Source organism: Oreochromis aureus, linkage group 23, assembly GCF_013358895.1.
Source record: "Oreochromis aureus strain Israel breed Guangdong linkage group 23, ZZ_aureus, whole genome shotgun sequence".
Lineage (NCBI taxonomy): Eukaryota > Metazoa > Chordata > Actinopteri > Cichliformes > Cichlidae > Oreochromis > Oreochromis aureus.
In genome coordinates, this window is record NC_052963.1 from 766902 (window position 1) to 789603 (window position 22702).

General features: G+C 40.5%; 1 protein-coding gene and 1 long non-coding RNA gene across 2 annotated transcripts in view; one reads left to right on the forward strand and one right to left on the reverse strand.

Moving 5' to 3' along the window:
* The first annotated feature begins 460 nt into the window (after window positions 1-460).
* Window positions 461-14948, forward strand: LOC116312392 (histone-arginine methyltransferase CARM1-like). The gene is made up of 14 exons (XM_031729808.2): window positions 461-591; window positions 2945-3071; window positions 3988-4116; window positions 4204-4358; window positions 4428-4532; window positions 4826-4936; window positions 5974-6151; window positions 6715-6805; window positions 9554-9635; window positions 11530-11615; window positions 12259-12348; window positions 12568-12705; window positions 13340-13429; window positions 13532-14948. The coding sequence occupies exons 1-14, from the start codon at window positions 529-531 to the stop codon at window positions 13572-13574; spliced, it is 1488 nt and encodes a 495-aa protein (XP_031585668.1). The 5' UTR covers window positions 461-528; the 3' UTR covers window positions 13575-14948.
* The window catches only part of LOC120436473, a 32789-nt gene continuing 11318 nt past the window's right edge, over window positions 1232-22702 (reverse strand). Inside the window, exon 3 of the long non-coding RNA XR_005610469.1 lies at window positions 1232-1403. This is a non-coding gene — a long non-coding RNA (uncharacterized LOC120436473). The remainder of the gene's footprint in view (window positions 1404-22702) is intronic.

Consider the following 22702-nt stretch of genomic DNA (forward strand, 5'->3'; position numbering starts at 1 on the left):
TGTCCAAATCTTAGACGTATCAAGCATCAATCCAAATATAAGAACAAGCAGCAAATAATCCACTTCTGAACCTGTCGATAATGTAAAGTTCCACTGACCTAACTTTAACACCAATGTGAGAAAACAATTCTTCTCTTTGAAACACTGTTTGTGCTCCAGCTCATCTGCAGGGTGTAGCTGTACTGAGACTGAAACGCTGATTTAACACCTCTACCTTACAATACACGATTCCTAGTCCATGCTCCTTTAACAGCCACACTCCTTGTGTACAGCCAAGTACTGAATGCAGTATTCCAAGACTAACTTTCGTTTTTTCTTTGGGAGTTATACCACAACGTACAATTGAGTCAGCCAGGCTACTGCTCAGATGTTATGTTAGTTAGTTAGTTCTGGATTTCTACGTAATTTATGTTCCCTGCTGGACTCCCTGTATTCATCCCTCCTCCCTCTTTCTTCCATTCCTTCTGTGCCTCCTCCTCCTTTTTTCTGTTTTTCTTTCCAAAGAGCAGCTTCCTTTTACACTGAAAAATGGAGGCGAGAAGTGATCATTCACTGGCTTTCTCTGTCAGGGTCTTCACTCTGCAGGAAAAGGTGAGAGCTGAAGCATGCGTGGATACACATAAAGAGGTGATATTGGAGGTGACAGAGGTGCACTCTTTCACCTCCAAAACTGTTCTAAGTGTTTTGCATGCACTGGCATTGGCTACTATAGCTGTAATTCTGCATGAATACAATCTGCTATTGCTGTGGAAGTGAAAGCAAACAGGCTGCTGCTGTGGAGAATGTAGGATCAGCTCTGTATAATGAGGCATAAAAAACATGCCTTTTTATTTATTATCTAACTGTTAAGAAGAACAATTACACAAGAACTGAAATGAAAATCAGTGAAAGTTTTGGTTCAAATCATCATCAGTATGTACAAAGGAGGTCTGGAGAGTCGTCGAATTATGTGTCTACAGTCATCTGTAAAAGTCAGCAGAGGCTCTGTCATCTTTTTGCAGTTAAACCAGTTTAGCCAGATGTGTTGGGGATGTTGTAAATGGACTGGTACTTGCAGTGTATCCAGAAAGTATTCACAGCTCTGAAATATTACAATACTCTGTAATGACAAAGTGAAAATGCTTACTTGAAATTCAAATTTATTAAAAATAAAACAAACAAACAAATGGTATTACATGTTTATAAATATTCACAGCCTTTGCTCAGTACTTTGTTACATACATTTGCTACATTTGGCTGCAATTACAGTCTCAAGTCTTGAATGTGATGCTACAAGCTTAGCTTGTTTGTAGAACCTCTCAAGCTCCATCAGGTTGGATGGGGAGTACTGGTCCACAGCTGTTTTCAGATCTCTCCAAAGATGTTCAATCCATAGAGTTCAGTCTTGTGCCTGACTAACTACCCTGGCGGGAAAACATTACTCCAATGTGAACACAAGTAGTGGAAGTTGGCAATACTGCAGGACTAAAGTGCAGACTTTTTCTTAAGCTGAGACTACTTGGGTCATCTATCCATGCAGAAAAACTCAAGATATGAAGACAAACTACGAATTCTGAGAACTTGGCAGCTTTATTTAAATCCCTCTTCCAGAGCTCCTGTTCAGTGACATCTACCTGTATCTCGTAGAGCAGCGGTCCCCAACCTTTCTTGCACGACGGACTGGTTTATGTCCGACAATAATTTCATGGACCGGCTCTTATAGTGTCGCTGATAAATACAACAAAATAAAACCAGTACCGGTACCAAAAAAAATGAAGAACACACGGAAAAGACCCAGGGAAACCGAGATAACGATAAAAACGACAAAAAAATAATGATAAAAAATGATAAAAACCCTGAAAACCATAAATTTCACACCGGAGCCTCAACTGTCGCGGCCCGGTACCAAACAACTCACGGACCGGTACCGGTCCATGGCTCGGGGGTTGGGAACCGCTGTTGTAGAGAATCCCTTACCTTACTCTGCTGCCAAGATGAAAGCTTTCAAAGTACCAACAGCTACATGCATTCTTGACATCATTGGGTAAATAATGGCGCAACGTCAAAGGTTGAAGAAGAAGAAACTGTTCATTGTTAAAGCAAGGTTAAACTAACAGATGCACATAAATCTTACATTTTGTTGACTTGAACATTTACAGTATAGGGCCTGAAAAATTCCAGTAGTGTTAATTTGTCATATTAATGTCACTTTATAACAATAAGGTTGACAGAATATTTTTTCTGGTGTCAGGTAAATCATTCCTACAGGTTAAATGAGCCTGACAGCCTGTGTTACTGTGGAGAAGCAGGGATTGGTGCAATATGGCCTGTAAGGCAGGGTTAGGAGAGGTGTGTTCACATGTTAGTGCCATGATCTATGCCATTCTGGCAGCTATAAATAAATGCTGATTAGTGTATAGCACAGCAGCTATCTGGAATTTTGGTCAAGTTAAACCCAAAACTGTCCAAAGGATGGCTGGAGGGCAAAGGACTGCAGTACTTTTTGCCCACAAGGTGGGCGTGTCCCTGTAGCTCTGACATCACATGAAAATTTGATTAAAGTCTGGGTTCTGGCTGGACCACTCACTGACGAGTCTTCCCTGTTTTTGCAGCAAAAACAAACATTCCCACAGTATGATGCCCCACCACCATGCTTCACTGTAGGGATTGCATTGGCCAAGTCAGCAGCATCAGAACGACCAGCTAAACCTTCAATTTGAAAGTGGAAATTCCCACCATGGCATTTCCCATCACTGAAATTGCCGTGGTTAAGAATTTATCCAGTGAACAAAAGCAAAAACTTTATATAGTTTTGTCCGTGCAAGATAGATATTGTTTTTTCTGTTCAGTTAGCAAATTCTGCTCTATAACTAATAATGCAGTTATACATAATGCAGTTTACTTGTAGGCAAACTTAAGATTTAGAAGACAGAGCTAAACACTTTGCTGTGGTTGGGTTCTGAAGGAGGAGCAGGTTCAAGGAGAGGTGAGCAGAGACCAGCATGTGAATGTATGCAGACAGAGAAACGACCAAGAACTCACTCTTCATCTCACCACAGGACAGGAAGTTCAGCAGGTAACTGTGCAGGATGGTAAGTACGCAAGGGAAAGCAAAACACATACACAAATATACAAACACACTATGTTTGCTTAGACCAGTGGTTAGCTGCAGTAATAACAGAAAGTCAGTTTGTAATTGAAAGTATGTATATATGTATTTATATAAAAAGTGACTATCATCTGGCAATAGAAGGTGGTTAGTTCTGACCTAAATTTACTGCTCTTGTGTTGAAGTTTGTGTCCCAGGTGCAGGTGGGTCACACATTGGCTGTAACACTTTGCATATGAGTGGGTAGCATTAGCAGTTTATGTTTTTTGTTTAAGTAAAATTTTCATGGAAATACGTTGCTGTCTTGTATTTAGTTTTCCTCAGTGATGTTTCTGAGGTCTTTATGGGTTTTGGGGTCTTTCAAGCTCACTTAGGTGGCCCAGCCAGTGTTGATCATACTCTGGCTTTTCATCTAATGAATCATTCTTCCTAATCCCAAGTCACCTAAAAGCCCTTACAGCAACCTTCATGGTGAACAAGTGAAAAGGCAAGACCACCATAGACCTTGGACAGTGAATGGCCAGCAAAACCTTGCGCCACACATTAGTCAGTTGACTTCCATCCTCCCCTCTGGTACTGATTCACAAAGTCGCCCCTGCTTCTGTACGGTCCCAGAGGGGAAATGTCATGATCTGAAGAAGCTGAATACTGCACCATGTCTGGTGTCAATGCAGTTGCTATGACGTGTTCTTTAAATGACTCACAGCTGCTGATCTCGGTGGCGTCCAGTGTAAAGAGACAAGAGAGCATAGCGGAGTGTCATTTTCCCCCAGATACGGTGTGACTCCAAGTCCACACTGGTAATCACTAAGGTTGTACCAAGGCACTGAAAACCCATACTGTGGATACAAATCTTAATGTTTTTAAATGTCATCTTTATGTGTGGAATGTGTTTTCAGCCAACAAAGCATTGGTTTTCCAGTTTACTGTTTCCGAGGAGATGGACTGCTGCCAGGTTGGAGGTCAGTCCTTCTTAGTCACCAACAACAGCAACTTCAGTCTTCTGCTGCAATTCAAAACTCCAGCTGGTTTGTAGAGTATATTCTATAATAATTCCTACCTTGAGAAGTTCTTATTTGTAGAATGCTGAAAGAAACTTGTCTTTGACTCCTTAGATATGCAGAACTTCCAGAGATTACTGAAGACTGAGGAAAATGAAGAGAACGGGAAAGGTTGGATTGAAGTACATCAGGGAGGCAATAAGGATGCAGAGAGAGGACCAACAATGTTTAACAAAAGGATTGAAAAGAACCCTGCACAGTGCTACCAGGTAACCGAACCAAGAATTCTAACCTTAAATTTGACACTCGAACACCGTTTAATATTTCTGTGTTTGCAGTTCCACAGCTGTCTGACCCAGCAGCAAAGCCTGCTTCAGGACTACTTGAGGAATGCCACCTATCAGAAAGCCATTTTAGTCAATGAGGCTGACTTCAGAGACAAGGTGCACTTCTATGAATGGATAGTGTTATAGCACGTTCCTTAATTATGTCTACAAGGTCTATACAGTTTACTTATTACACTGTTGTGAAAACGTGTTTTCCCATTTCCTGATTTCTTATTGTTTTCGATATAAATTTTGTGCTCTTGCCGAAAAGCTGTCTACAGTTTGAACCAACAATTTGCTTTGTGACACTTTCAGTTCTTTTTCTTTTCACTTTTGGTCTGAGGTATTCACTTTGACTTTATCCTATGGGAAGTTTGACTTGGTCTCTGCATGCTTTCTTGTCTCTGTAGGTGGTTCTGGATGTGGGCTGTGGTTCTGGTATTCTGTCTTTTTTTGCAGTCCAGGCAGGGGCTGCCAGAGTGTATGCTGTTGAGTCCAGCCCTATGGCCAAGTATACACAGGTCAGCGTGGTTAATTCTTTTACCGTTTATATTGTTTTCCTTAACTGTGCAGGTTTAACTCTTTGTTTGTTTGAAAACCTTTCTTGCAATAATGAAGCCATTTTTTAGCATTCTCTAACTAACCTACAAGCATAATTTGAAGTTTTGTTGTGTAAGAGTTAAAGAAATGAAGGGCTTGGAGAACAGTTTATATGCATTTTGGCTTTGATAAAGTCTTAAGTGAGACCAGAGTCGTGCGTGCAAGCACACAGGGCACATACATGAGATGCAGAGCGTGGCATTCTCAGGAGTTAATGGATTGCTTCAACATGTGGCCAAGAGTTTAGTAGGATAGGGGCTGCAGAATGCCGATGCACAAGTACAGACTTACACCAGTGCTGGAAATGATACATTCGTAACTGAAACAATACTACTGTCATGCAAAAGTGTTTTTTAAAAATGTAATCAGAAAAGGACAGCTATTTGTAAAAACTCTTTGGGTTAAATAATTAATGCAAACTTTAACAGTAGGAGAGTTTCTGTGTGTGCATTCTTGCTTTGTGTCTGCATGGATTTCCTCCAAATATTCTGGCGTCCTACCACAGTTAGAAGACATTCGTGTTAGGTGAACTGGTAATTCCAAATTGGCCATGTAGCTTGTAGGCTAAAGTACTTTAGTACTGCAGGCTTTAGACTACAAAAGTCCATTCCAGAGACAAAAGAGTTTAATAAAACCCTAGCTAAAGTCCCGTTAACAAAACTTGAGAAAACTATTTCTCATAAACATGAAAGTTTATTTGGAGACAAACTTGTCTAAAAAGCAGGGTTCACAATGGTTAAAATGTTTAATTATTATGAAACAAAATTAATAATGACTGGGATACAAACATAAGACAAAATAGGAATGTCTGCTAATATGTTTCCAGAGTGTTGCACGGTACAGTATAGTATGTGGTAGAGTGTCCTGGTGCTATAGAGTGAAGTTAATATTCTTTAATAGTCATGTAGTCTTACAGTGAATTGTTTAAAGCAGGAGATATTTTCTGTCTCCTGTTCAGATCCTGGTCGAGGATAACCGTCTCTCTGAGCACATCAGGGTCTTTGAGGGGGAGGTGGAGCAGGTCAATCTTCCTGACATGGTGGATGTCATCATCTCTGAGCCCATGGGTTATATGTTAGTTAACGAAAGGCTCATGGAGAACTTCTTGTTTGCCAGGAGATGGCTCAAACCCAATGGTAGGAATCCAGATATCGAGGTTAAACCATGTTTTAATATAATTAGGCATCATTTGAATAACCCACTATTGATGTGATTAAAAACACTGAGAAAAAGAACACCTTTAATTGAGTTTCAACTGCAAGAATTCTCTTTGGACAAGTTCTGAGTAAGAAGGTACTTTGTTCTAAGTGGCACCTCAAAAAGTGCTGAGCAGGGCTGGGCTGATTAGTTCAGCTCTTCAGCTCAGTGCATTTTTTTTTTTTACATGAGAGGAATAACAAATTAAAACTGCTGCTGTCACTTTATTGATGGAAGTAATAAACAGCAATGCAGTGAAATCTTGATTTCCTCTGCTGTTTTTCTAACTGACAAGGTTTGGGCTCTATTTTATGGTCAAAGCTGACAGAAACTCATTGGCTGAAGCAGTTTTATGAAACTGTTCTTGTGAATATTTGCACCTTGAGCCTGCAGTGGAACAGGAGCTACTATATCTTCCTCTGTTTAATGTCTTAGCGTTTTTGTCTTTCACTTATTCATTTTCTCTGCCTTTCTATTATTGTCCGCTTCTCTCAATTTCCAGGTGTGATGTTTCCCTCCTATGGAGACATTCACGTGGCTCCTTTCAGTGATGACCAGCTGTACTTTGAGCACTACGCACGGGCCAATTTCTGGTCTGTCACTCACTCACGGATGCACAGACATAACTCTATTCCTGGGGACACGAACACACTGGTTCCTTTTTATATCTCACGTGTTTGACAGTCCAGTCCTGACTCATACAGAACAAAATGGATTTGTTTTTGGTTTTTTGTATCAGTCAAAGTCCATAAAGACAGAAAGAAAAAGTCACAAGCCGAAGAGGCACGGAACATATAGTAGGGTGCAAACGAGGAAAAAAACCAAGTCAAACTGAGGGCTTAAATATGCACAGGAGGTGATTCGAGAGAGGCAACACAGCTGGGAAAACAATGGACTGGTGAACTGAACCGGACAAACAAGACAGGAGGGGAAGTAAAACCAAATGCAAGGCACAAAAAACTAATCTAATTAACACATAGAAAGTAATATAGGAACGACACACCTAACACAGAGGGGTGGGGTCGACAAGATGTAAAAAATATATATTACTGATCATTTGAGAATAAAGTCAAAATCTTGAGAAAATCTATTTTTAGAAAAAAGACAAAATTGTATTTAAGAAAAAAAGTTGAATTACTATTTTGAGATAAAAGTAATTATAGTTGTTGTTTCAAGACAAACTGCCGTGGTTGCTGTACCCTCTGAGTGAGTGAAATCGCTTTTAGTAGCAAGGAAGGAAATGATCTCTCTTTTTGCACATAGACACAGTGTGGTTAATAAGATGGTGCAAAAAGCTCCATCTGGTCAACCTCACAAACAAGGAAGAGTGGATTTGTTCAAAATGAAATGGCTGGTAATGCACAGATGCAAGGTTATCAACGGTTCCACCCTCGTGCAATAAAGGACGTATGTTCTATCACAAGACGGCTAATCATCTACATAAGGCGTTTCGTAAAGGGTATAGTATCCATGGCAGTTTATCTTGAAACAACAACTGTAATCTGCATATTAGCACAAATTCCCAAATAGAGATGTTTTCTCAAAATAGTATTTAAACCTTATTCTCTGAAACACAACTGGACCCTAGTTTTGACCTTCTGATTTTTTGGTTTTTTAACCCAAAACCACAAACATTTAAGCTAAGGCAGGAATGTTTCTGATCACCTAGACCCATCATTTCATCTTAACACAAGAAGAAATATACTTTGAAGACACAAAACAAGAAAGGAACAGAAAGAACTTTCATGATGAGACAGCATGCCTTTCTTGGTTTTTTGGGGGGGTTTCTAATTTTTTATTGAGCATCAACAATGTAGTACAAAGACATACATATAGCAAGGCCACAATGCTCCTTTTTATATATTTCTTTTCTTTCTTGTTTTTATAACATTTGTTTGATGTGATATTGGACAAAGTGGAAAATAAGGAAAATGACATGAATACTAGACCAGAGGTAAAGAAAATCATACAAGGGACTCTCTGCTCTGAGCACCTGACTCATGTGGATACAGCCCTAATTACTCGGCTCTCAGGCCTGATGGACCATGTTTCACACTGCCTGTATGTACCAGCATGCTTTGGCCAGTTCACAGAACATGATTATTAGATCCCTGACTTCACGATCGCTTCCATGCCTTTGATGTGTTCAGCCTGCAAACAATACCACCTCTGTTTTGGAGTTTGCATGTGCATGCATGCATACCACCATGTGTGTGTATGTGAGTGCTGCTATGCTCTCTTCCCCTCACTGCTTTACCACTATGTGCAGGTCAGGCTCAGTCAGCAGTGAGGAATGAATGTAAACTGTAAACGTTTTCCATCAGTTTCTACTTTATCTTCCCTCACTTTTCAGCAGTAGAAGAAACACATTTGACAATTTTAATCTTTGTAATCACATTTACAATAACATTAATTATCCTGTGAAGTTCTGCATGATTTCCTGTTTTTTGGGGGGTGGGGGTTCGGGGTTGTGTATTTCTCATACACATTTCTGATCCAACAAACTTAAATATTAGACAAAGTTAACACAAGTGAACACAACATTTCAAAATGAATGTGTTTATTATTATAGGGGGAAAAAAATCAAAACCTACATGGCCCTGGGGGTCTGGTCTGGGGCGGTTTTGCTGCTGCGAGACCTGGAAGACTGGCTGTGGTAAATGGAACCATGAATTCTGCTGTCTACCAAAACATACTGAAGGAGAATGTCCGACCATCTGTTTGTGACCTTGAGTTCTACAGCAGGATAATGATCCAAACACATCAGCAAGTCCACCTCTGACTAGACCACTCCAAAGTCTTCATTTTGTTTTTCTTAAACCATTCAAAGTCCTGACCTGAATCTGATTGAGATGCTGTGGCACGACCTTAAAAATACCCTGCAATGTGGCTGAATTACAATTCTGCAAAGATGAGTGGGCCTAAATTCCTCTGCAGCACTCTAAAACACTCATTGCCAGTTATGACAAACACTTGACTACTGTTTTTGGTGCTAAGCGTGGCCCAACCAGTCATTAGGTTTAGGGGGTAATTACTTTTGTAGGTTGTAGATGTAGATTTTTTTTGTCCATAATCATAAACACCTTCATTCAGAAACTGCATGTTGTGTTTACTTTCGTTATGTTTTATCTAAATAGGAAAAAAGGAAGAGGGCAAACATTTTTTCACACCACACTATGTATAAACTATTGTTAAATATTTTGCTCAGACTAATTAAGCTTCAATCTGAGCGCATTTAGAAACTGAGGGGTAAAATTACAGAGTACAGTGTTAACCACCAGTTGTGCCAATCAGTCGACTGCAAATAACTTGATCTCTGCTCTTTACATGTTTCCCTTTAGGCAGCAGAGGAGCTTCTATGGTGTGAACCTGAGTGCTCTTCACAATGCTGCGGTGGAAGAGTTATTCAGGCAGCCTATAGTGGTATGGTGCACTGTATGATACAAAACATACACATAGATAAATAGTAAATGTCTAATAAACATTAAACTTAGCACAAAAAGTAAGGATATTTGTGATCTTAAATGGTGCCACATTTGTAAGGAAAATGTATTAGTGGGTTGCACCCATGAAAAACTTACCAAATCTGCACTACCATTTCCAGTCAGCTTATTGTATCGTTGACTCAGGACCTGTTAGCATGGACCCTGTTTCAACAGTCAACAGATATCTTATCCAAGCATGACATATTTGGCTGATCTGGCAACTACAACTTGATCTTCTGCAAAATCAAGAATTATTTCACGTTAGCCCTAGTACCATCTCTAAATTGAAGGTGAAGTTCCATATAATGAGAGGTGTCCGAGACAGTCCATGATGTGAGCCTCCCATGAAGACACCACAAGCCAACTATTTCCTCACCCTGTTCCCACAAAGAAACTGTAGGCAGTCTTCTACAGATTTGCAGTCAAAGTCCGCAGGATGATATAGTCAATGACTCTCCACCCAGACAATTCAGCCAATCTCTGGTCTCATATAGCTGCCAGGAGCTCTGCCATGACTGCTCTTCACTGTCAGGCCCATCTGTGCTTGTGTTTGCAACATGTGCACTGGAACCTGAACATGTGGAGCAACATAATGTTCAGCATTGAGTCCAGATTCTGCCTATGGCGGTTGGATCATGGCATCAAAGTACTCTTCGATTCGAGTACTAACCAGGCCAGATCGTATTTAGCATTTGAGTTTGGACAAGATTAATCATGCTCAGGGTTTTATGGTCATCAGTCAATGCCAAATTCTGTGTTAAACTGACTCCACTTTTAGCAATGAAAATCGTTCTCACAGATGGGTCATTGGCTTGAACCCAGAGACCATCCTCATTTTTACTGAAAAATATAGTGTGCGAACAGGCTAAACCAAGCAGGGAATAATATGGTCAGCATGACCAGGAACATGTGATTAGTTTTTTCAATTGACTGCAGATCAATTCCCAGTTGTTTTGATTGTCTTCCTCATCATGTTATGATAAAAACAAAAGATAAAGTTGTTTTATCGAGGGCTCATTGGATGGTTTTGATCAAAATGATGTAAATAATATTGTCAGAATTGTGGAGTGCAAAGAGTGTGAGGACCCAAAAGCAGACAAAAGCAGGTGGATCGTGTTGAACTAAAAGCAAGCCATTTGTTAGACTGATGGAAAAAGACAAAATAAAAGGTGAAACGCAAAATATAAAAGGGAACTTAAAAACCTCTACAAACACAAACCTAAACTGGGAGTGAACACGATGGGATGGGAGCACTGAAGCTGGGAGACATGAGGGGAAGGTGAACTGATGGTCTGACAAAGGGAGACTGAGACAATATATATAATGGAGAGTAACTAGGGCAAGTGGAAACAGCTAGGGAGGACGAGACAAAGGCAAACAAAATCACAGGAGACAAGACACAGTAGGCAAAGCTGAAGGCAAGGTACACAAAACAAACACAAAATATTTAAAAATTTAAAACAAAAACATCAAAGTGTAGCAAGACGCTGCGTGAACGGACCCAGGACCATGACTAATATGTTCCTCCATCTCAACATAACTGAGCACTCTCTGTGCATGACATCAAAACAGGAAAACAAGGAAATGTCTTTTGGACGAATGCGTCCACAGAGCCAGAAGTTCAAGTTCAAACCTAAAGGGACAAAGAATCAGTGCAAAGGAGCCCTGGACCCGTTCTGAATGAACACTTACTGTGACATTTTTTAATGTGTTCTCTTTTAATTTGTCATCACTCTATGTGATAATTGGCATTGTTGCTTGGGTAGTTTCTTTTTCCTCCTAAATTTTATACTGTGATCAAAGATTGTAATACATTTAAATGTTTGTTCCAGGACACATTTGATGTTCATATCCTGATGGCCAGGTCTGTCAAGCACTGCATCAATTTCATGGAAGCTAAAGAAGAGGATTTACTCAGGTTATACACTGAATCATATTTGATTGCTAATGCCTGATCAGAAACATTGTATCTACACCTCATCTATGCAGTGATTATGTCACATTATTGATGATTTAAGATGTGACTGGAATGTACTTGTAGGCAGAAAACAGATAAGTGGTTATATAAATAAAAGAATCATACCTGAATAAAAAAAACAGCGTACATCAATTTCCTTTATGTTGGTTTTGTTATAGTGTGCTATAAATGATAGCTTTGCCATTTCAAGGGTTTTTTTAATGTTCGAAGTTGAATTATTGTGTGTGTGAATGTGTGTGTGAATGGGTGAATGACTGGGTATGTAAAGCGCTTTGGGGTCCTTAGGGACCATAAAGGCGCTATATAAATACAGGCCATTTTTACCATATTGACTTACTTACTTTATGGTTTAATACTTTATTATACTTTACGTATGTTATTACTTAATGTTTTACTTTTTCTGGTTGGAAAGTAAGGTATTGTGGTCCACCAGTGATGCTAGATAGTCCAAACAGTTTGAGAAAAACAGAAGTTAATGACATATTAACAAACACTGGATGCAAAAACCTTTGTGTGCAACACTTTTCTTATAATTTTTTTTAACTATTTGATGAAAATTGAAAAACAAAATCTGTGTTTACAGAATAGAGATTCCCTTTGTGTTTACTCTGCTCCAGTCTGGTCTGATCCATGGACTTGCCTTCTGGTTTGATGTGGCCTACCTGGGATCCAAGTAAGTAATCCGATGCTTTCTTTTCTAAGATTTAATGAGCAGACCAAATGGAAGGATGCATGGAACGAAAATATGGTATAGCAACAGAAAAACTTTGATTATTCAAACACACAGAAAATTTGAATCTGGCAAACAAAATATTAAGCCATGTCCCCCTCAATAGGTATATTCACTTGAAGTCGTTCAGTATGGAGGTGATCTCTCTCACTCTCTTTGTAGGGCCACAGTATGGTTCTCCACTGCTCCCACAGAGCCTCTGACCCGCTGGTCCCAGGTCAGATGTCTACTTCAAACGCCGCTCTTTGCCAAGCTTGGACAGACTTTGTCTGGGACAGTCCAACTGGCTGCTAACAACAGGTATATCTGTGCGGTTCATAGGGCTACATTACCAATAGGGCAAATAGGGAAAAGCAACGGAGCCCTAATACCCTGCTTTAGTTCCACATGAGTTAGGCTTACATAATTTGATTCAACAGAAATTTGTCCAAAATATACACAACAGTTTAAGCTGTTAAATGACTTGTGATTTACATTTCTTATAAAGAGACACATTCAAGATTTAGATTTCATTTATATTCAGCTCATTTGTTATAATGTTTGCTGTTTTCATTTCATTATTTTCAGTCTGACATAGAACATGTCAACAAGATTGTAAGCCTAAAAAATATATTTATTTTCATTATCACCTGATTTTCCAGTTTCTAAAACGCACTTAAAGTGCTCGAGTTGCCAGTTGGACAAGTTTTCACAGGAAAACAGAGAAACTCACAGAAAAATACATAATCAACAAATTCAGACTGCCTTGTTACTTATAAATATAAATGATACAATATTCGCCAGTGAATTATCTGTCAGTTGCCTTGTGGGCAAATAAAGGCACTGACTTATCGCAGACAAGTCAGTGGGGTTGGGGATCAATAAAGGTTCAACAACACATTTTTCCCAGGTTACAGATTTCAACTTGTACCAACCCGTATCTTTCTCGCTCCAGACAAAGCTATGACATCCACATCACAGCTACAGTGGACCAATCAGGCTTCAGATCTGGGAACATCCTGGATCTCAAGAATCCTTTCTTCAGGTCACTTCTCTGTACTCTTTAATGCATACATGCTGATTATTTTGCTATAAAATTTGCCCATGAAATCATTATTTGTTTCTTTTTGTTTGCTTTCAAATTCAGAAGTTACCCAAGTGGAAATCTTCAAAGTTCATTTTGTCAGTAGACCAAATTTAAACATGAGTACCATGGTAAAAGGTCAAAAAAAGAAGAAGAAAAAAAGAGTAATGTATAGTTGTCCAAAATTTGTACAGTTCATGTAAGTTCTATGTTCATAAATATCCATCCATCCATCCATCCAACATCTTCTGTTTATCTGGGCATGGGTCGCGTGGGCAGCATTCTAAGCAGAGACGCCAAGACCTCCCACTTCCCAGCCACCTCCTTCAGCTTATCCAGGGGAACACCAAGTTTTCCCAGGCCAGCTGAGAGATGTAATCTCCCCCAGCATGTCCTGGGTCTGCTTGGGGCCTCCTTCTGGTGGGACATGCCCAAACACCTCACCCAGGAGGCATCCTAATCAGATGCCAGAACCACCTCAATTGGCTCCATGCTTCTACTCTGAGTCCCTTTCAAAAGACTGAACTCCTCACACTCTCTCTAAAGGAGAGGCCAGCTACCCTTTGGAAAAAACTAATTTCTGGCACTTGTTTCTGTGTTCTTGTTTTTCTTTCAGTCACCATCCAGAGCTTGTGACCATAGGTGTGGATAGGGATGTATGTATGACAGCTTAGCCTTCTACACTATGACAAGCTGGTATAGCCCCAATCTCTCTGTCAGTCTCTTGTTTCCCTCTCCCCTCACTCATGAACAAGACCCTAAGATATGTAACCCTTTGGGGTCCACGGATGCGCCAGCGCATCCAAATCACATGACCAATTTAAGATGACAGAGCAATAAGTTGGAGCCACCCTGAGTCTCCATTTTAACTTGTGTTGAAAATGTGGACTTCAAACTATATACCAGTTTTTAAATTGTGTTGATAGGCCATGTAATACCAGAGTTAGGATTAAATAAAATATGCAATGTTTTTTTCCTGAATACTATCGTAATGTTTACTGCAGGAAGAAGAGCACAAGAGCAAAAGAAAGAGCGAGATAGCCAGTTTTGAAATGTGAGAGATTTGTGACGTTTAGTGTGTTTGGAGTGTGAAGTTAGTCTGTTGTCTTGTGTAGTTAGTATTTAGTGTAGTTGTTTGTTTTGTTTTGTGTGTCAAAATACCTCCTGCTTCCAGGCCTGCAGGTATCAGGCTGGTTATGTGCTCCTCTGTCTTATGGTGGACAGAAATGATTTTTTTGGAGTGGCACAAATAATTTGTGCAGCATCTTATTTGATACAAAACACCTGACTGTTCTGTAAACTGTTTTAAATGGTTACAAAAAAATAACACCTGATGCCTTGGCTGCATTTTTAGGAAAACAGTTGCATATAACTTTGTCTGCAAAACTTGTGCATATGTTTTTAAAATGTACAATTTCTATTTTCATTTTAAACAAAAAATAATTCATTAAACATGTTCATGGTTTTTGCAGTAAAAAATATATACATTTTTTACACTGATTTTATGTTTTATGTCTGATTTTAGATCAACTGTGTTAATAAAATTGGTCAAAATTGAAGAAATTGCTGTAAATTCAGACATGTGAGGTTGTGTTGATGCCAAACAAGGCAAGATAAATAGTTTTTAAAGGTGAAATATAGAGGTAAAATCAAAAGTAATTAAAACAGCCAAGTATACCCTGGACCTCAGAGGGTTAAACTCCTCTACTTGGGGCAGCAAGTCATTCCTGGCCTGAAGCGAGCACTATATACTCTTTTCTGGCTGAAGACCATGGCCTCAGATTTGGGGGTTCTAACCTCATGCCTGCCACTTCCCACTCTGCTGCGAACCTTTCAGTGTGGGAGGCTATCACTAGCAATGAGGCCACCAAAGTGAAATCCTTTCACCACCTGGGTTTGCCTAGAAATTCTTTCCATAAAAATCATGAACAGAATAAACAGTGACAAAGCAGCCCTGGCAAAGTTTTGAACTCATCAGGAACTTACTCCTGGCAATGCGGACCAAGCTCCTTGCAACAGTTGTACTGAGACTGAAAGGCACGTAGCAATGGGCCAGACACCTGATACTCAAAACACGCCCTACAGGACACTCCGTGGGACGCGGTTGAAAGTTTTCTCCATGCCCACAAAACATGTGTAGACTGTTTGGGCAAACTTCCACGCACCCTCAGATATCCTTCAGAGGAAACTGAGGAATGTGATCCCCATGTAGTTGGAGCACAGCCTCGAGTCCCCTGTCTGGAAGATGGGAACCACCAACTGAGTCAGCCAATCTGGAGGCACCACCCTCCAGATCTCTATGTGATGTTGCAGAGACAGCCCTACAACATCCAGAGCTTTTTGGGAACTCAGGGGGAACCTTGTCAAACCTAGGGGCCCAGCTACCAAGGAGGTGTTTAACTACCTCAGTGATCTTGTCCCCAGTGATGGGCGGGTCTTCCCCTTGTCACTAGACTCTGCTTCCTCTACAGAAGGCGTGTCTGTGAGATTAAGCAGGTCCTTGAAATATTCCTTCCACTGCCCAACTATATCCCCAGTTGAAGTCAGCACCACCCTACCTCTACTGCACACCACGTAAGGGCAGCACCGCTTTCCCTACCTGCGCCATGTTGCACTTGTTCTACCCATCAGCTGCCTCTGAAATCCCACAAGCTAACCAAGCCCAACAGAACTCCATCTTCAGCTTGATAGCTCTCTTTAGGTCTGGTGTCCACCATCTGGTTTAGGGATTACCACCATGACAGGCACCAACCACCTTGCTGTCAAAACTCCTTGCAGCTGCTTCAGCGATGGAGGTGTAGAACATGGTCCATTTGAACTCAATGTCCCCAACTTCCCCCAGAATGCTGTCGACGTTTTGCCAGAGGAAAGAGTTGAAGATCGTGCAGACTGGGGCCTCTTCCAGATGTTCCCAGAGCACCCTCACTATATATTTAGGCGTACCAGCTTTGTTTAGCTTCCTTCTCTGAAACCTGATGCAACTGACCACCTGGCGATCAGTTGAAAGCTCAGCTCCTCACTTCACCCAAGTGTACAGAACATATGGGCACAAATCCGATGGTATGATTACAAAAATCAGCGACCTAGGGCATCTTATTGCCTCGTGCACTTATGGACATCCCTATGTTCCAAAATGGTCCTTGTTATCCACAAAAGTCAGAAAACCACTCGGGTTCAGATCAGGCAGGTCTGCTCCACCATCTTCACTGTTGCTGTCCATGTTTAGTGTTGAAGTCTCCCAGTAGGATGTTTCTTCAGGCTGTGCCCAGCCAGGACCCATGGGCTAAGGCCTGACCACCAGACACTCTCCCTTGAGCTCCATCCCAAGGGCTGGCTCCAAGGTAAGGCCCCAGTAACACTTTGCTAGGCAGGATACACTGGTCCCTTGATTTTATTCTTTCCTTAGGGGTCAACTGAATTGTTCTTTGTCTGGCCCCTCACCCAGGACCAATTTGCCTTGGGAGACCCTTTCTGTTCATAAATAAATAAGATATTTTTTGTCTGTGTATGAAATTACATTTAATTAAAACAAAAGCACTACTCCTGAGATGGAGATCCAGTGCAAGTGACCTCTGTATGCTGTGGTAGAAAGTTGATCTTCAAAATCTCCATGTATAATTACCTTATATGCCTACATGTTGTCAATACAAACAAGGACAAACAGCTTTAAATAGCTTTATATAGGATTTTTATCACTTTGACCCTAGATCTTTCGACTCGAGAGAAGAGGTCAAATGTGACATGATATTTTAAATCTTTATACAGTACTTGCTATATGTTGTTAATACACACCACACTTACTGCATATGAATTATAGTTTTCAAGCTGATGTATGAGGTTTTTTTCCTGAACAATAAAGCATTAAGTTGGCTGTCACTTGGTGTTCGCTCTCTCTGCGGTAGAGTATCACTTCCTGTTCCTGTTCCAAAACACAGTGGTGTGTTTAAGTAGATTATCTGCTTAGCAATTTAATTAAAAACTTTTAGGTAACTTCTTTTTTCATAGTATAATCTTCACGTGCTTCGTCCGAAGCACACTTTCTGTGTACTCACTTCCTAATTTATAGCCAAAGTATTCACTCACTGTCTCTTTACTGTTTCGCTAGCTTAGCTCGTAGCCGACTCGCTAGCAGCATGGCCTCTTCAACCGTCCCTCCTGCACTTTCCTGCTCATTGTGTCAGATGTTTAGCTACTCCTCGGCCTCCTTTAGCAGTAATGATACCTGTAACTGATACCTGTAAATTTGCAGCTCTGGAGGCCAGGATTACTGAATTGGAGACTCACCTTCGCACCCTTCATTCACCCGTAGCTAGCCAGGCCCCTGTAGCTGGTGCAGCCAAAGATAGCGTAGGCCCCGCTAGCTGTTCCCCGGCAGACCCCAAGCAGCTGGGGAAAGAGGGCGGCTGGGTGACGGTGAGGAGGAAGCATAGTCTTAAACTGAAGCCCCAGGTACACCACCAACCTGTTCATGTGTCTAACCGTTTTTCCCCACTCGGCGACACACCCGCCGGGGGTCAAACTCTGGTAATTGGTGATTCTGTTCTCAGACATGTGAAGTTAGAGACACCGGCAACCATAGTCAATTGTCTTCCAGGGGCCAGAGCAGGCGACATTGAAGGAAATTTAAAACTGCTGGCTAAGGGTAAACGTAAATACAGTAAGATCATAATTCACGTTGGCAGTAATGACACCCGGTTACGCCAATCGGAGGTCACTAAAATCAATATTGAATCGGTGTGTAACTTTGCCAAAACAATGTCGGACTCTGTAGTTTTCTCTGGTCCCTCCCCAATCAGACCAGGAGTGACATGTTTAGCCGCATGTTCTCCTTAAATTGCTGGCTGTCTGAGTGGTGTCCCAGAAACGATGTGGGCTTCATAGATAATTGGCAAACCTTCTGGAGGAAACCTGGTCTTGTTAGGAGAGACGGCATCCATCCCACTTTGGATGGAGCAGCTCTCATTTATAGAAATATGGACCAATTTATTAAACCCCCCAAAATATGACTATCCAGAGTTGGGACCAGGAAGCAGAGTTGCAGTCTTACACGCCTCTCTGCAGCTTCTCTCCTCCTGCTACCCCCCCAAAAACCCATCTCCATTGAGACTGTGTCAGCTCCCAAACAGACAAAAGACAAACTAAAAACCAGCAATAAACAACTTAAACATAAAAAAATCACAAAGAAAGAACAATACAGTATCCACATCTGAACCAAAGAGTAAAACAGTGAAATGTGGATTATTAAATATTAGGTCTCTCTCCTCCAAGTCTCTGTTAGTACATGACTTAATAATTGATCAACAAATCGATTTACTCTGCCTTACAAAAACCTGGTTGCAGCAGGATGATTATGTTAGTTTAAATGAATCAACACCCCCAAGTCATTCTAACTAGAGATGGACCGATCCGATATTATGTATCGGTATCGGTCCGATACTGACCTAAATTACTGGATCGGATATCGGAGAGAAAAAAAAAAGTAATCCGATCCATTAAATATCAAAAAAGCACCTCACAAAACTTGCGACACGGCGTAACTCGGCTCATAACCGTAGCACGTCGGAGCAGTGTGCTCACGTGATAGAGCGGCTGTGTGTATTTGTAGCCTCGCTACCAAACCAGCATTTCATCTCCGAGGAAGTTATCCCAGAGAGAAGTAAAGCAAGTGTGTAAGTTCATCTCTGAATGTTTGTAAAGCGTTCCCACGTTAAGCTTAACAACCGATATATGGAGCGAATGCCTCTCTCTCTCTCTCTCCTGCTGCTACTTCAATCGTGAAACTGATCAACGATCAGCTGATCGGCTTTTCTGTCGCGAGTCCGTCTCTCTTCTTTGTTTTTGGCCCACTTTGCACCAGAAAGAGGAAACCAGCGGCTGAACAACAGCAGCACGTTGAAGCTTGATAAGCTGTTGTTAGAATTTATTTAATATTACTTTCTACACCAGGATCCTTTTCTACGTAGCTGACGGCTGGTAACTGTGCAGGGGCGGATCTAGCAAAGTTTAGCCAGGGGGCCGATAGGGCATGAACAGGAAAAGGGGCACAAAGACATACTTTTCTTTCTTATTCTCATTTAAAATGTCTCGCTTTTAATAAATAATTATCTGAATCTTACACCCAAAGTTTTAATCTGATGTCAAATGTATAGAAGTCCATTACTGTATATAGTAACTCTTAAGTCTAATATACCCTAGTAAGCTATAGTACTTTTTCCTTTGGGAAGGTACCATCTGTGCAGTCTGCAATTCTGTTGAAGAAAGATGTTGAGTCTATTTAATTATTCTTGAAAAATAATTTAATTCTGTGCATTTTTTTTTCACACTGCATCAAATTAAAGTTGATTACGTCGATTAAGCATCATGAGGTGGAGGGTGGGGGGTGGTTCCCTATTTTTTTTTTGCTGGGAGTTTGCAACCCTATTAGTTAGGTTGCTTAATATTTCTGCTAAGTACTCTTTAAAATACCAGAATAGGGAGGATGGAGCAGGTTTAAGTTTATTAGATTGATCAGTGTTGCTGAACTATGAAATATTTTGGGCGCAGTGTATTTTTTTTTACATACAGGTATAACAGAATAGCTTTAGTGTTGTTGTTTATTTAAACTTGAGTATGAACTTATACAAAATGCAACAAGATATTAAAAACAGTTTTATTGATTAAAAAACACACTATATCGGATTCATATCGGTATCGGCAGATATCCAAATTTATGATATCGGTATCGGTATCAGACATAAAAAAGTGGTATCGTGCCATCTCTAATTCTAACTACCAGAAACCTCGAAGCACAGGCCGAGGGGGCGGTGTGGCAGCAATTTTTCACACCAGTCTATTAATCAACCAAAGACCCAGACAGACTTTTAATTCATTTGAAAGCCTGATGCTTAGCCTCGTCCACCCCAGCTGTAAAACTCAGAAACCAGTCTTACTTGTTATCATCTATCATCCACCTGGGCCTTACAGAGTTTCTCTCTGATTTCTCAGACTTTTTATCTGATTTAGTGCTCAGCTCAGATAAAATAATTATTGTGGGTGATTTTAACATCCATGTAGATGCTAAAAATGACAGCCTCAACATCGCATTTAATCTGTTATTAGACTCAATTGGCTTCTCTCAAAATGTAAAAGAACCCACCCACCACTTTAATCACACTCTAGATCTTGTTTTAACATATGGCATAGAAACTGAACATTTAACAGTGTTTCCTGAAAACCCTCTGCTGTCTGATCATTTCCTGATAACATTTACATTTACAATAATTGATTACACAGCAGTGGAGAGTAGACTTTATCACAGTAGATGTCTTTCTGAAAGTGCTGTAACTAAGTTTAAGAATATAATCCACCCACTGTTATCATCTTCAATGCCCTGTACCAACACAGAGCAGAGCAGCTATCTGAACGCTACTCCAACAGAGGTCGATTATCTTGTTAATAATTTTACCTCCTCACTACGTACGACTCTGGATACTGTAGCTCCTGTGAAAACTAAGGCCTCAAATCCGAAGTACCTGACTCCGTGGTATAATTCTCAAACACGTAGCCTAAAGCAGATAACTCGTAAGCTGGAGAGGAAATGGTGTGTCACAAATTTAGAGGATCATCATTTAGCCTGGAGAAATAGTTTGCTGCTTTATAAGAAAGCCCTCCGCAAAGCCAGAACATCTTACTATTCGTCACTGATTGAAGAAAATAAGAACAACCCCAGGTTTCTCTTCAGCACTGTAGCCAGGCTGACAAACAGTCAGAGCTCTACTGAGCCAACCATCCCTTTAACGTTAACTAGTAATGACTTCATGAACTTCTTCAGAAATAAAATTTTTATCATTAGAGAAAAAATTACCAATAATCATCCCACAGATGTAATATTATCTACAGCTACTTTTAGTACCATTGATGTTAAGTTAGACTCTTTTTCTCCAATTGATCTTTCTGAGTTAACTTCAATAATTAATTCCTCCAAACCATCAACGTGTCTTTTAGACCCCATTCCTACAAAACTGCTCAAAGAAGTCCTGCCATTAATTAATGCTTCAATCTTAAATATGATCAACCTATCTCTAATAATCGGCTATGTACCACAGGCCTTCAAGCTGGCTGTAGTTAAACCTTTACTCAAAAAGCCATCTCTAGACCCAGCTGTCTTAGCTAATTATAGGCCAATCTCCAACCTTCCTTTCATATCAAACATCCTTGAAAGAGTAGTTGTCAAACAGCTAACAGATCATCTGCAGAGGAATGGCTTATTTGAAGAGTTTCAGTCAGGTTTCAGAGCTCATCACAGCACAGAAACAGCTTTAGTGAAGGTTACAAATGATCTTCTTATGGCCTCTGACAGTGGACTCATCTCTGTGCTTGTCCTGCTAGACCTCAGTGCAGCGTTCGATACTGTTGACCATAATATCCTATTAGAGCGATTAGAACATGCTGTAGGTATTACAGGTACTGCACTGCAGTGGTTTGTATCATATCTATCTAATAGACTCCAGTTTGTACATGTAAATGGAGAGTCCTCTTCACACACTAAGGTCAACTATGGAGTTCCACAGGGTTCAGTGCTAGGACCAATTCTGTTTACATTATACATGCTTCCCTTAGGCAGCATCATTAGAAGACATAGCATAAATTTTCACTGCTATGCAGATGACACGCAGCTCTATCTGTCCATGAAGCCAGGTAACACACACCAATTATTTAAACTGCAGGAATGTCTTAAAGACATAAAGACCTGGATGGCCGCTAACTTTCTGCTTCTTAATTCAGATCAAATATATCACCTCTGCATATTTCAGAGTGTCCTTTTATTGTGGGCAGTCTAAGGTACACCTGTGCAATATTCATCCTGTCTAATCAGCACCTTGACATGCCACACCTGTGAGGTGGGATGGATTATCTCGGCAAAAGAGAAGTTCTCACTAACACAGATTTAGACAGATTTGTGAACAATATTTTATACTAATGGGCCCTTTGTGTATGTAGAAAATGTTTCAGATCTTTAAGTTCAGCTCATGAAAAAATGGGAGCAAAAACAAAAGTGTTACGTTTATATTTTTGTTCAGTGTAGTTAGGGCAGGATCAGGTGACCCTGAATCCTCCCTTGGTTATGCTGCAATAGACGTAGGCTGCCGGGGATTCCCATGATGCATTGAGTTTTTCCTTTCCAGTCACCTTTCTCACTCACTATGTGTTAATAGACCTCTCTGCATTGAATCATATCTGTTATTAATCTCTGTC

Coding starts and splice junctions, on each gene's coding strand:
- LOC116312392 (XM_031729808.2), top strand. CDS start 529: ATGGAGGCGAGAAGTGATCATTCACTGGCTTTCTCTGTCAGGGTCTTC. Junction 3,072..3,987: donor GCAGGTAACTGTGCAGGATG/GTAAGTACGCAA, acceptor ATGTGTTTTCAG/CCAACAAAGCATTGGTTTTC. Junction 4,117..4,203: donor GCAATTCAAAACTCCAGCTG/GTTTGTAGAGTA, acceptor TTGACTCCTTAG/ATATGCAGAACTTCCAGAGA.